This window comes from Boleophthalmus pectinirostris, unplaced genomic scaffold (assembly GCF_026225935.1).
Source record: "Boleophthalmus pectinirostris isolate CB_2022bp ecotype Guang Dong unplaced genomic scaffold, ASM2622593v1 HiC_scaffold_1, whole genome shotgun sequence".
Classification (NCBI taxonomy): domain Eukaryota; kingdom Metazoa; phylum Chordata; class Actinopteri; order Gobiiformes; family Gobiidae; genus Boleophthalmus; species Boleophthalmus pectinirostris.
The window spans coordinates 21,874,689-21,888,017 of NW_026570970.1; the positions used below are offsets into that span (position 1 = coordinate 21,874,689).

Consider the following 13,329-nt stretch of genomic DNA (forward strand, 5'->3'; position numbering starts at 1 on the left):
AGTCAGACACTCCTTTAAATTGGGCCCTGTTTATTTTAAAGCACTTGTCTGCATCGGACTGATTGATCACGACTTTGCTCTTTTTGGTGATAGAGTTTTTAGTTTTTGAGCAGAGTGTGCTTCTGTAGATTTTGAAGGAGATGATGGAGGAGATTGACTTTGACCGGGACGGGACAGTCACTCTGGAGGAGTGGATCCGAGGAGGCCTCACCACTATCCCTTTACTGGTCCTGCTGGGCATGGACACGGTGAGACTCTGTGCCACATTACATGAAGTGAAAATTCATTGTTAGGGGCCATTTGTCTTACTCTCACTATATAATATTAGTCATTCCTCCTCCTAAATTAAGTTATGACACATCATTGAAAATCTGAACTTACCATTACTATGTCAGTAAATAATTGAACAACCACCTTTGAACAACTCACTTGAGCATTTTTCACGTGTTTCTGCTGAGATTATAGTGGTACAGGCAGCTATGTGTTATTTGTATTTGTTTATGATTATATAAGAAGAAAAAATATAATTTGTAAAGCCTGTTTTTAGACTTTGTGGGAAAAAACTGTTAATATGAAACTCTTCACATGCATGTCCCAACCCCTCTATCTATTACTTCTGTTTTAGGCATATTTAGCATTTGCACATATTACAAGTCTTCTATTTGTTCTTTGTGTGCTCAGAATGTACAAGAAGATGGGCAGCATGTGTGGCGTCTGAAGCACTTCAATAAACCAGCGTACTGTAACTACTGCCACACCATGCTGCTGGGAGTTCGCAAGCAGGGCCTGTGCTGCTCCTGTAAGTCCCCACTCCTCTGTCTGATGAATAATTGTTTTTGTTTGTCTCTGTTTAATCTCCTCTTTGAACTTGTCACATTTGTCATTATCAGAGTGTCTTGTGTTTTTCTGTGGTTGTCTATTGGGCCTGAGTGCCTCGGAGTTAATGTTGTTATTGAATTAAAAGTCCTTGCAAAAATCATTATCAAACATTAACTGAGTCATTATGTGTAATTATGCCATTGATTTATTGTTAAGCAGTGATGAGGAAGTATTGAATGGGCTGATTTATTACATAGGATTGTTTTAGGCCATTAGTCCAGCTTTTTTCAAACTTTCTTTTCTAAACTTTGCTTATAATTAAAAAAAGACCAAATGCTGACTGCAGTGTAAATATATTGTATTTATATAAATTTTAGAGTCCCTAATACAATTTTTGTTTCACTGCTTTCTTCAGTATGCAAATACACAGTACATGAACGCTGTGTGTCCAAAGACATTGCTGCCTGCATCAGCACTTATGCCAAGTCACGTCGTCACACCAACGTGAGTATTGGTAGTACTCGTGTAGATGTATAATGGGATTTAAAAAATAAAGCTTTTGTGCTCATAACAATGAAAACTAACTATTATTGTATATACCGTACTAAATATACTTGGTCAATGGTGTATATACTTCAATAATAGCATGATCATTTAGAAATAAAGTGGATATTAGGTTTACTGGCAGACAGACAGGCAAGAAATGCTCAAAATCTGTAAGTTTTTTGCAATGCCAGTAAAAGTGACTGCCCAAAGTTGAACTCAAAGGTGGGACTATTCATTTTGCCTCTATGACATATACTAAAAATGTATGAAAAAAAAAAGTATATATATATATATATATATATATATATATATATATATATATATATATATATATATATATTATATATATATATATATATATTATATATACTGTACATTTATTTACATATGTTTTTACTTAGAAAAGGGACAGTACATATATATTAATTAATATATGTGTATATGACAGATTTTAGCCACTTGTTTAGCTTCCATCTGTTGTCCTTGGACAGGCTGATGGTAACATTAAAGACAAACATGAGTAAATACATCTATTTTCCACTCTGGTGAAGTTTCCCTCTCTTGTTATTAGGCTATGCAGCATGTGTGGATGGAGGGTAATTCTCCTACAAAATGTGACCGCTGCCACAGAAGCATCAAGTGTTACCAGGGTCTGACGGGACTGCACTGTGTCTGGTGTCAAATCACTGTGAGTAATATACTATCTCCATATTACACTCTTTTATGCAGGCGTTCTCCTAATAATATCTGTAGTGCATTGTATCTCCACTAGATGGCACTACAGTCTTACACTTGTTTACACTATTGAAACTGGATGTAATTTTTCACAGGGAAGCTTTCTTGAAATTAGTCATACACTGAAGTTATAGGCACACATGTAGACGTTTTAACTGTACTTTCACTTCATATATAGATGATTAATGACCTCATATGTGTGTCCCTGTTAGCGCTTGATTGACTCAGTGTCACAGATGGATCCCTCCCACACTTCTTCTGTTTCTTTCATAGCTCCATAATAAGTGTGCGTCTAATGTCAAGCCCGAATGTGATGGAGGAGCACTGAGAGACCACACGCTGTTGCCCTCGTACATCTGCCCTGTCGTCTTGGTGAGGATGGTTTCTGTTCTTTGGCACATGCTCAGAATATCTTAAAATGTCAAAAACCAAAGTGGTCTTGGCAAATAAAAACACTCAACTACAGATTATATGAAGATTGAATACATCCTTCACCACAAAATTGCATTGCATACAATTATGTTGATAATAAAACTAGTATCAAAACTCACATACTATTATTTAGTATTAAAAATTACCATATTTTCTAAAAACAAGCATTTAAAATCACTTGGATATAAAAATCGGTGTAGAGTATCAAGTGTATTCTTTAGTATCAAAATAAATTTTGAAATGTTAGTATTGTTTGAATACTAGTGTAGGCAATATATGTAAACAAGGTTATTAACAGAGCAAGTAATGGTTAGATAGCCTTTAGCTGCTGCACATAGAAATATGCTGGGCAAATTTAGATTTTGAACTGATTAAATATTTAAAATAGTGTTTAAAAAAAATTGTGAAACATACTAACTCCAGCCTCAAGGGGTCAGTATTAGTATAAGAAATGTTCTGTTAGAGCAGTATTAACATTTAGTAAATTCATAATGATTAAATAAAATTATGGACTGAGCATTTCCCCTGGACTAATAGATAACTGCTTTAGTACAGGATTTGTTCACAATTACAACAGTATAGAAATGGCAAATATTAGTGTGTGCATCAGTTGCTGTGTATTTGTTGTGTCAGTCTAAACAAACAGAGCCCCATGGATGAGATGCTGTGTGCTCTACCAGAGGAAGCTGTTAACAGGGTGTACAAACAAAAGCCACCCACAGTACTTTCCTTTACAGAGCAGATACAGGGCAGACACAGCTGGGTGAATACCTGATAAGTGATTATTTCATGGCTGAATGAAGCGGACACTGAGCCTTGGAGTTATGGCTAGCACCTGTTTCAATTTCACACTCTGTTATGGCACTATTTTAGGACTTCAGATGGGCTCGGAACAAACAGACCAACTATATATACTTTCACATCTATATTAAGTTATATGTTATTATTAGGTTTGACTTTGAAAGAGGCACAACTAAATAACAAGCTGACCTTACCTGCCGTGTGACATCTTGGTAACAATATCCACTGTACATCACATTATCTACAAAGATTTGGGATTATCTTTAAATATTGCAGTATGCAAGCAGCAGAAAAATGTATCTTTAATTTATCATGTAGAATAGTAAGGTGTGCATCTTGTTGGTGCTTAAAGAACAACCAACGACTACCCTGACAGCCATGTTTACTGGAAAAAACTATGTATTTGAAGTTAATTATGGCAATGGTCCTCATCTGAAACCCCTAGATATCCTGTACAGCTGCACAAAAGCCTTGGGGTCTTGGGGTAGCTCTGTGCTAAATTGATTCCTAGCTCTGATTAGTTTCTGAATGTCTCACCAAACTCTTCACCTTCAAAGCTGTCCAACACCTTCAGAATAAATATAATAAATATAATAAATAACTCACTAAACTTGTTTCATTTAGGATCGTCACTCAGTGGTCAAGCGGGGTGAAGGGGACTCGCCGCCCAGCACTAGTCCAGAAGACACCAATCAGACATTTAAATTCAGCCCTGGTGATGGACAGGCACTGCAGGTATAAGCTCTTCCTCATCACAACTATTGACTGAACTTCCTGTGTGGGCTGCTCTGCTACAATGAAGTTTATTTTTTTTCTTTGTTTTCTGCATGCAGATCACCCCACTGCCAGGCACTCACCCGCTGCTGGTGATGGTAAATCCGAAAAGTGGTGGAAGGCAAGGAGAGCGGTAAGTTGGAGTAGCAAACACTTGCACTTACTTATAAAACATAACCAAGTAACCATAACAAATTGAAAATACATTATAATGTGTCATTACATAACAATACAAAAACTTATAGAATATATAGAATATATATCGGCATTTTAAAACACCATGTGACTGTAGTTAAATTGCAGATACTGCAAGATTCAATTTCTAACTGACCTCAGGAGGCCAGTAAATGGACAAATTGGAACATGTTCATTAGAATCCTAACTACTACTAAACTAGTATTGTATTTTCTGTGAGTATTTGACTAGTGGGTGATCTTGTATTGTGAATCAAAGGGCATTTCCCCCTGAACTAGAGTATGTACAGCTGGCTAAAGGATCCCTTGCTTTAGTTATTAGTGTAATATTTCTTGCTACTGCAGACCAAGGCCCTGCTCCTATCTGTCTATCCCTTCTGCTTGGGCTAAACACTATAATTTAAAGGTGACAGAGTCTATACTGCCTCCAAAACAGTAAATACATGTCTTCAGTGTGGCGCTGCTCACCACTTAGCACACAGCAGAGACCAATCATACCCTGCTGCTCTGCCTCAGCCTGACACATTACCATAGCAACATGCTCTTTTTACCATTACAAAAGAAAATTATTGACTAATAATAGACATGACAAGAACAAAAATCATTCACTTTGGAACACAAATCTTGCACCTCTAGTGTTGCATGGGAAAGCCATAAATTTGAATGCATTTGAAATAAAAAGTCAATTTAAGTCTTCAACTGCATCTCATCTTACAAAATTAAATAAACCTTCATCCATTGCTACATGTTATTGATTAGAAATGTTTGCTCAGTTAAAGCCATTTGTTTTTATAACTGGAATAATGCTTTATAAATACCTATTCAACTCTGTGACACTTCTTCTGTCTATGATTGTATTGTATCCCACAAAAGGTACATGAAAGTAAATGATTTGTGAATTTAATAGGCAGTTTATGTAACACTCACAAGGAGTCAGTGTGACTGTGGTATCTTCACACTTGGCAGGAACTAAAGAATGGGCAGAAGAAAATCTGTTCACTTTTCAAACATTATTAAAACCTTAAGGTTCATTTGTATTTTGTATAATATATCATACAAATGTGTGCATTTATAACCAAAATTAGAAAAGCATTTCATTGAATATATTTTTTTATATTCAGAGGGTTAGAGGATGCCACATCTTTTAAAGGAAATACAGCCCTGCAGAGGGCTTAATTTTATAGACACCCTGCAAATCAAAGTGAAATAATGATGTGGCAGGTTAGTCCATTTTGGTAAAATTTTATTTTTGCAACTCAAAATGCTTTTCAATATCTTGTGTGGCTCCCACGTGCTTGTATGCATGTTTGACAATGCAGTGTCATGTCTTGTGGGATGTCCTCTCAGATCTGTGTAGACTTTGAGGAGCAACCTGGCAGCGTCTGATGGTTTTTGATTGATTAATTTATTTTTGCCACAGGTATATTCTGACATTATTGGATACAAAGATAATGTCCCAGAGGTGTCCTATCGGGTTTAAATCAGGCGATTGTTAGCTCTATTCAATTGTATCAATCCCTTCGTCCATGATCTGCCTGCATACTCTTGTGATATGAAGTATTGTTGTACCAGGACCTACTACACCAGCATAGGGTCTGACAATGGGTTCAAGGATTTCATCCCGATACTTAATGACGGTCAGACTGCCATTTTCTAGCCAGTAAAGGTCTGTGCGTCCCTCCATGGATATGCCTCCCCAGACCATTGCTGACCCAAATCCAAACTGCTCATGCTGAACGATGTTGCAAGCAGCATCACCTTCACCTTGTCTTCTTCAGACTCTTTCACATCTATCACAGGTGCTCAGAGTGAACCTGCTCTCATCTGTGAAAAGCACAGGGCACCAGTGGCATACTTGCCAATTCTGGTATCGTCTAGCAAATGCCAATCGAGTTCCACGGTGCTGGGCGGTGAGCACAGGGCCCACTACAGGACGTGGCGCTCTCAAGCCACCCTCATGACATGCCTGTTTCTGATTGTTTGGGCAGAGACATTCACACCAGTGGCCTGCTGGAGGTCATTCTGTAGAGCATGGGTAGTGCTCAATTTATTGTTCCTTGCACAAAGGAGCAGATATGGGTCCTACTGATGGGTTGAGGATCTTCTACGGCCCTGTCCAGCTCTCGTAGAGTAACTGCCTGTCTCCTGAATTCCTGCTGAGCGACACATTAAATCTCCTTGCAACTTCACATCTGGATGTGTCATTCTGGAGAAGTTGGACAATCTGTGCAACTTGTGTAGGGTTAAGGAATGGCCTCATATTCTCAGTAGTGATGGTCACTCAAGCCAAAGCCAGCACTAGTGGAAAACCAGCCAAAAAACATCAAGAGGGAGAAACTTGGAAATGATCTCCACATGCAGAAACAGTCCTGTTTTAGGAATTGTCAAATTGGTGCCACTCTAGTGCACCTGTTGTTCATTTGCATGAAAAGAGCTGGTATCCTTTTGTTCCTCAGACATTGGCCTGTCCATATTTGTATAGCTATCCAACATATTTTGTTTTCACATTGAGATCTGATGTGTTTTTAAAGTGTTCCTTTATTATTTTTTTTGAGCAGCAATAGAAATACTGGAACAATCAAAAAAGATGAGATCTGACAGCTGGTTATTGTGCCTTACCAAATACAAATTCATTATGATCTATTTATTTTCAGGGTCCTCAGAAAGTTCAGGTACTTACTCAACCCCAGGCAAGTCTACACTTTGGATCAAGGCGGACCAATGGTGGGGTAAGTCTTATATAGTGGCAAATTTAAAGTGAAAATATTAAATACTCTTTTCAAGAAACCTTACTGTTAAAATGTATAGGTCTTAGTATTGACTTTAGTCTCTGAAGGAGAAAAGAGCCTAATGTTTTGAACTTAAACATAGGCACCATCAGCGTTCATCCACGGCAGAGGTCAGAGAGGGGCAAATAGTTTTCTGTGCTGTGTACAGCTTGTACTTAAATAAAATCCTGTTGCTGTTACAGTCCATTCATGCGAAAAAACTGCTCAGTGCAGCATGATAGACGTAAGGCTCTTTACCTTGAAGGTGAAGCCCCACCTCCACAGTGCTCCTCTTTCCTCCTTGTGTCTGTGGCTCTGGTCACGATGAGTGGCTCTCAAGAGCCTGTGAAGCAGAGGGACCCGGTGACGCAGTCAGGTCCACCTGGACTGTCTGTACATGACACAAGAGTGTCACAAACACATAGTACTGTTAATCCATCACTGACTGTGTACAAGTCACTGTGTGCTAGAAAATCTTTTTATTTAATGACACAGGTAATAACCCATTATGGGAAGTGCTTTTGCTGCCAAAACACTGGACTAACAAAGCAATTTCATTAGATTAGGCTACATTCAAAGCAAGTGAATTCCAGTTTATGCAGCCAGATTTGATGAAAAAATCTATCTGGACATAAGTTAATCATTTGTTGATTATTCAAAAGAGTTTTGTCAGAACTTACTGAGACAAGTTGTTTATGTTTTACTGTGATCATAAGTTTCATATTGTGACTGGTTAGGAATGCTCACAGACAAATAAGCCTCTTTGTATCACACAGGGTTAACCTCTGTCATCTCACTTTTGTGAACTGTTGTCCATAGCAACAAACAGCGCAGGCTTAAAGTAGCAGCAGTAGATTTTTTGATGGGATTTGTATTGGGGATCTATTCAGCTAGCACTTTGATGAGTCATTTATTACTGAAACCATTGCTTTTTACCTGCCAAGGTTAGATGGTGTTAAATATTCAAACATGAACTTAGCCATTTTAAGTGTGTAGTACAGTGGCCTACGCACAGTATTATGTGTTGCTGGAATTGATTGTTCAGTGTGTTTTTTAAATGCCTTTTTGTGTTGTCTGGATATATTTGGCTCGTCAAATTGGAATGTAGTACCAACATATCATCACAGTAGCACTTTGCAGCTCAGATAACTTGTTGCTCCTTAATCTTTGGTGAATATGGAGTGTCCATGGTTTCTCCAGCTGTTCCTGTGGGGCCAGGTGGAGGTTGTGAGCGAGGCTGTAGTCTGTGTGCATCTGTTTAAGGCCAGCTGAGATGAAAGCTCTGTCTACACCTTTGTCCCAACATGCATTAAAGGTCCCTTTGAAGGGCACACCCCCTTACACCCGTTTCAAGGCAGCACAGCTACAGAAGTAACTTATTGATTAAAAATACTGTCTGTATCTTTTCCTGCCATTTCGTTCATTTCATTCAATCAAAAAAAATGTTATACATGTCAAAAATAACTTGATTTTTTTTCTTCTCTTTGTCATTTTTGCCCATTTAGGCTCAATTTCTTTCATGATGTCCCTGACTTCCGAGTACTAGCCTGTGGAGGCGATGGGACTGTGGGCTGGATATTGGACTGCATAGGTAATACAGTTTGCTGACCTAAAAAATAACATCAATTCTGCCAGTATATCATTAGCAGTGGGCAGGGATTCAAAGTAGGTGAAAACAGAGTAATGAAGCCTCCAATGCATGAATCAATTCAATCAAAATACTACTTTGATTAAACTAATGAGCCCCTCATCATTAGCTGTGGTGTCTTTGGTCACTTACATCAGATTTTGCTGTTTGTATTTTTGCTGTTTGCAAGTCAAGAAAGATAATAATAAGATTTTTGTATGCATGTAAACAAGGCCATTGTATCATGGATAAAAAACTCTTAAATGTTTATTTAACATAGTATGTCCTTTAAGTTGGGCAAAAAAAGACAATATAATAATCTAAAAAAACTGAACTGTGTAATACAGTATTTTTCCCATGACTTTGAGAGGAGCTTAGACACAGTGGGACTCTATTAGCACACACACAGTAGGTCATGTGTTTGTGTTTGTTTTTCAGACAAGGCCAACTTTGCCAGACACCCTCCAGTGGCCATCCTCCCTCTGGGCACAGGGAATGACTTGGCTCGCTGTTTACGCTGGGGAGGAGGTAAGAGCTGAGGTCTAACCAAACAGCATCTTTATTCAATAGACAAATGCAACACAATGAAATACATTTTGGATTTTGAATAATCCTGACACAAGTGACACATAGAACATAAAGTACTTGCTTGTGTGTTATGAGAAAATAAAATGTTCAGACAGGAAATAAAGAGGGACATTTATTCGTAAATTATAAATAGTTAATATGCAAAGCACTTGTGGTGTAACTCCTTTGCCAGCCATTGAGTGCTGTGCCACTGAGGGGCAATAATTGGAGTGACTGCTTATGAGGGCTTGATTGTGCTACTTGAAGGGCCGACAAAAGCTTTTGAATTTATTTTGTCGTGTATTGCCATGTATTGAGAACAAAGAAAGCTCTGTACACTGCAAACTTTAACTTAACAATAAGGCTGTCAGTTTATGATGCTACCGTAGCAATACGATCTTTTTTCCAAGTCTATTCACATTATTTGATCTCTTTTGTTCCATAATTTTTATAGAACTGGCATGTTTTATACAACATCAAACATCTCTTCCAATGTAATTCAATGTTTAGAATTAGGTTTAGATCATTTTGTTTTAGTTAGTTATAACAATAGGTGACTATCTCAAAATTCTTAGCTTGTCAAATGAGCATATAACCTCATATAACCGTGTTTTGACCTGTTGTGTACAGGTTACGAGGGTGGCAGTTTGCTGAAGTTTCTTCGGGACATTGAGCACAGCACAGAGGTGGTGTTGGACCGCTGGAACATCGACATTGTCCCTGACGATAAAGAAGAGAAGGGAGACCCTGTGCCCTACAGCATTGTCAACAACTACTTTTCTATAGGAGTGGTGAGTAGACAGATCTGCAGAGAATTTATATGCAGCATAATAGTTTCAGGATTTAAAATATAATATAAAGCATGAGCCTGTGTTGAATCTGTAAGTGTATCAAAACTTATTTTTAGTAATACACATTCATTTATTATTACATTGTATTCTGTCCATGTGAGGATTATCTGGTCTGTGGACTTAAGCAATTAGCGGTTTCATCAGTGAATATCTGCTGCCGCTCGGGCAGCTCTTGTTTAATTGGAGGAAAGACGTTTGCTGCCAGGCTGCAGTTGCTAGGTAACCTTTTATGGTGTGTCCTGATGGAGAAACTGGTGTTCTGCTCTGAAACGTTTATGTGAGGTGATAAACAAGGGCTCGTCGCTGATTTATGGGTAAGTGTGGTTAAACACTGCTTACCTGCCCTCTCCGTAGGATAGGAGGTGACAGATGTCCCTATACTTATCAAACATAAGTGAGAGAAGTATAGTCATGTCTTATTTCATGACAAAGTTAGCATATTTTCAGCAGCACACATGTTTAGATTTAGAGCATTTTTGGTACATATTCTAGTAAAGTGTGGGTAAAGTATGTCTTTACCAATGTACAACTATAACTTGGATGATAAACGCCAAGTGAGGCTTTGCCTTTTTACTCTTTGATATTCATTATTACAATATTGCCATCATACTTGGTTTTTGAGCTAGTATTACTGTAGGTTTTCAGAAGTGAGATAAAAGCCAGCCTGTTGGAGTTGAGGTTGTGCCAGATTTTGAGCTGACTCATCAGTTAAAGTCAGCCATCTGCTGTTTTTCCTCTCGAACCATCTAAAGCTATAAACATGATTTATAAGGAAAACTTCCACTAATGACTTACATCTAAATAAACTGTGTGGAAGTAATTCATTACATGGTTGCACAAGGTAGATCTGTATAATTTGACATTCATAAAAAACAAACAAAAACAAAATTTTGTAGAATAATCTGGATTATTAAAAACTGTATTTGGTAATTACATAAATTACCAAATACAATACCATGCATTGTGCAACTTTTGTCTGATGTAATTTACAAGTAACAGGTGCACTGCACATCTTTTCTGGTGGAAGGTCCTCAACCTACTTGTTTCCACAGAGATGTTATTACTTTGCCTGCAAGGTTCCATGGTATGACATTAAACGTATTCATCTAGCATTTATTCATTATAGGTGTTTCTACTGCTTAAAAGTACTATAATTCCTTCAGTGAATAGGGGCGACTCTCCACAGATCTGAATTGTAGTGTATAGTAGCATAGTGCTGTAACCTGCTTGTCTCCTTCGTGATAGATTGGTTTAACCTATACTGAGGAACATTCTACACAAAGCAATAACATTTCCATGAAAACAAACTGGTGGCGGATCCTTCACTAGAAATGTTACACAGTACACCTTTAAGATAAATGTGTTTTATTTTCTTTATTTCTTTTCTGTGTTAGTTACTAGGGCTACCAGTAATGTTTTATCAAATATTCAAATTCTCAATTTCTATTTGTTTATTGAAGTAAAGTAAACGTAAAATGACCAGATAGCTTCATTAACTTAAACATCATGGGATGATTTTGTTACTGTGACAAATAGGTGAAAGTTACAACCATGCCAACCTCGTCCATCTAAAGCTTTTATGTAGACTTGCATATAAGCTTGTAGTCCCCAATGTGCATTTTAAAGTGAGTTGGGGTATTATAAATCAGACACTTTTTAAAGCATAATGGAGGGGAGAGTAGTAAAAGCTCTTTCTCCTCTCTGCACTCCGGTGGCATGGCCCTTAAACCTTCAGGCTCAGCCCAGTGACAGATGGCTTTGTATCTGGGAGCGCACAACACCTGAACAAACCCATCAGTGACTCACTCCAATGATGTCGCCATTACTAACCCTCAAATCTGCTTTACTAACCATACACGGTGTGCATTTCCTGCTGTCCCATCACAGAGCGCGCTACTCGGGATACGGTTACCATGGTGATGGGAGGCTGGCAAGGCCGACTCTGAAAGCTCTAGCCGTCATCTGTCCTTTATCTCACTGACTTAATAGAGGCTGACATGGTGTGGAGCATGTGGTCGATTCAGCCAAGACCCTATAACTACAAATGATTTTCTGATTACAATATATTTCAATATTTTTATTTGGTATTATAAATTAATTGCACAAATTAAGTTACAGACAGACCAGTGCTTGACATTTTGGTTACAGCTTGTGGTCTAGTCTAGTCTAGCTCTGTTGCATCACTGATATGCCTAAAGTAAGTCTATAAATAGTACACGTAGCAAGACCAATTTAAGTAGTCTGGATCAGGTTTTAAATACATACAGTATGTTATAAAACTGTATCATAACAACAGATATACTTTAGTTATCTTTGCTTGCTCTTGAGTAGGGGAGGTTGAGCTATTGTGGTTTGGCAGAGAAAGTGCATAAAAAATGCACTGTGCGTGGGGGCTGGTGGTGCTACACTAAGCAAAAAGGATAGTGACAAGGCATGTGCAAAGTTTCTGCCTTCTGCCTCCTGTTTCTAGCTCTCAGCTCCATCAAATTCCAGTAAAAACCCTCTTTATTATTAGGAAACAAGAGTACCAAATACAGACATTTCTGGTCTCAAATTGTAACTTTACTGTTTCACCTTTTGGCTCACTAAAAACACCACATTTTAGATTGTGAGAATTACTTTTTTACTGTTTTAGTAATATAGTTTTGATGATAAATGGCTATTCAAAAAGCTTGCTGTTAGCGGTTAGGTTAGGAAAATATGGTCTGCAATTTTAACTTATTTTTAAAGGTGCAAATTGACTTTTGTGAGCTTTAAGTCATGTTAGAATCTTGTTATCTCATTAAAAACATACTCGGAGTTGTGTTTTGTTTCATTCACACATGTTTGAGTAACCCTTTATTGTTAATCTGTCTTCATCTCAAAAGCTCAGAATGCTCTGTTCCACCTTGTGATGTTATGAAGCTGTAGTTTTCAAGTTATCAGGTGCCTTTTACCTTTAGTTCATTCGAGATTGGCAATTCCAGGGCTGGTTCTAGTAAACGTGTATGGAGTTTAAAAACACAGTGGAATACTTCCTTTATTCCCACATGACATCACATTGAGTGTTTTTCATTTGGGAAATAAACTCATCCTAAATATGCAGGGTTTGTGTGTTACACATGTGTGAAAGAAACAAAACAAAACTCCAGATATGTTTGTGATGAGGAAACAACATTATAACATAGATCAGAAAGTAGTGCAACACTTAAGCCATAGCAACAAGTTGAAAATAA

At 37.8% G+C, this 13,329-nt stretch overlaps 1 protein-coding gene across 2 annotated transcripts in view; it reads left to right on the top strand.

Moving 5' to 3' along the window:
- The window catches only part of LOC110170583 (diacylglycerol kinase beta), a 66,073-nt gene that overhangs the window by 23,956 nt on the left and 28,788 nt on the right, over positions 1–13,329 (top strand). For both annotated transcript variants that reach the window (XM_055150100.1, XM_020936246.2), the window contains 11 exons: positions 129–248; positions 682–799; positions 1,235–1,323; positions 1,937–2,053; positions 2,374–2,472; positions 3,958–4,068; positions 4,167–4,240; positions 6,956–7,030; positions 8,575–8,660; positions 9,135–9,224; positions 9,894–10,054. In XM_055150100.1, coding sequence (XP_055006075.1) covers positions 129–248; positions 682–799; positions 1,235–1,323; positions 1,937–2,053; positions 2,374–2,472; positions 3,958–4,068; positions 4,167–4,240; positions 6,956–7,030; positions 8,575–8,660; positions 9,135–9,224; positions 9,894–10,054 — 1,140 coding nt within the window. The remainder of the gene's footprint in view (positions 1–128; positions 249–681; positions 800–1,234; positions 1,324–1,936; positions 2,054–2,373; positions 2,473–3,957; positions 4,069–4,166; positions 4,241–6,955; positions 7,031–8,574; positions 8,661–9,134; positions 9,225–9,893; positions 10,055–13,329) is intronic.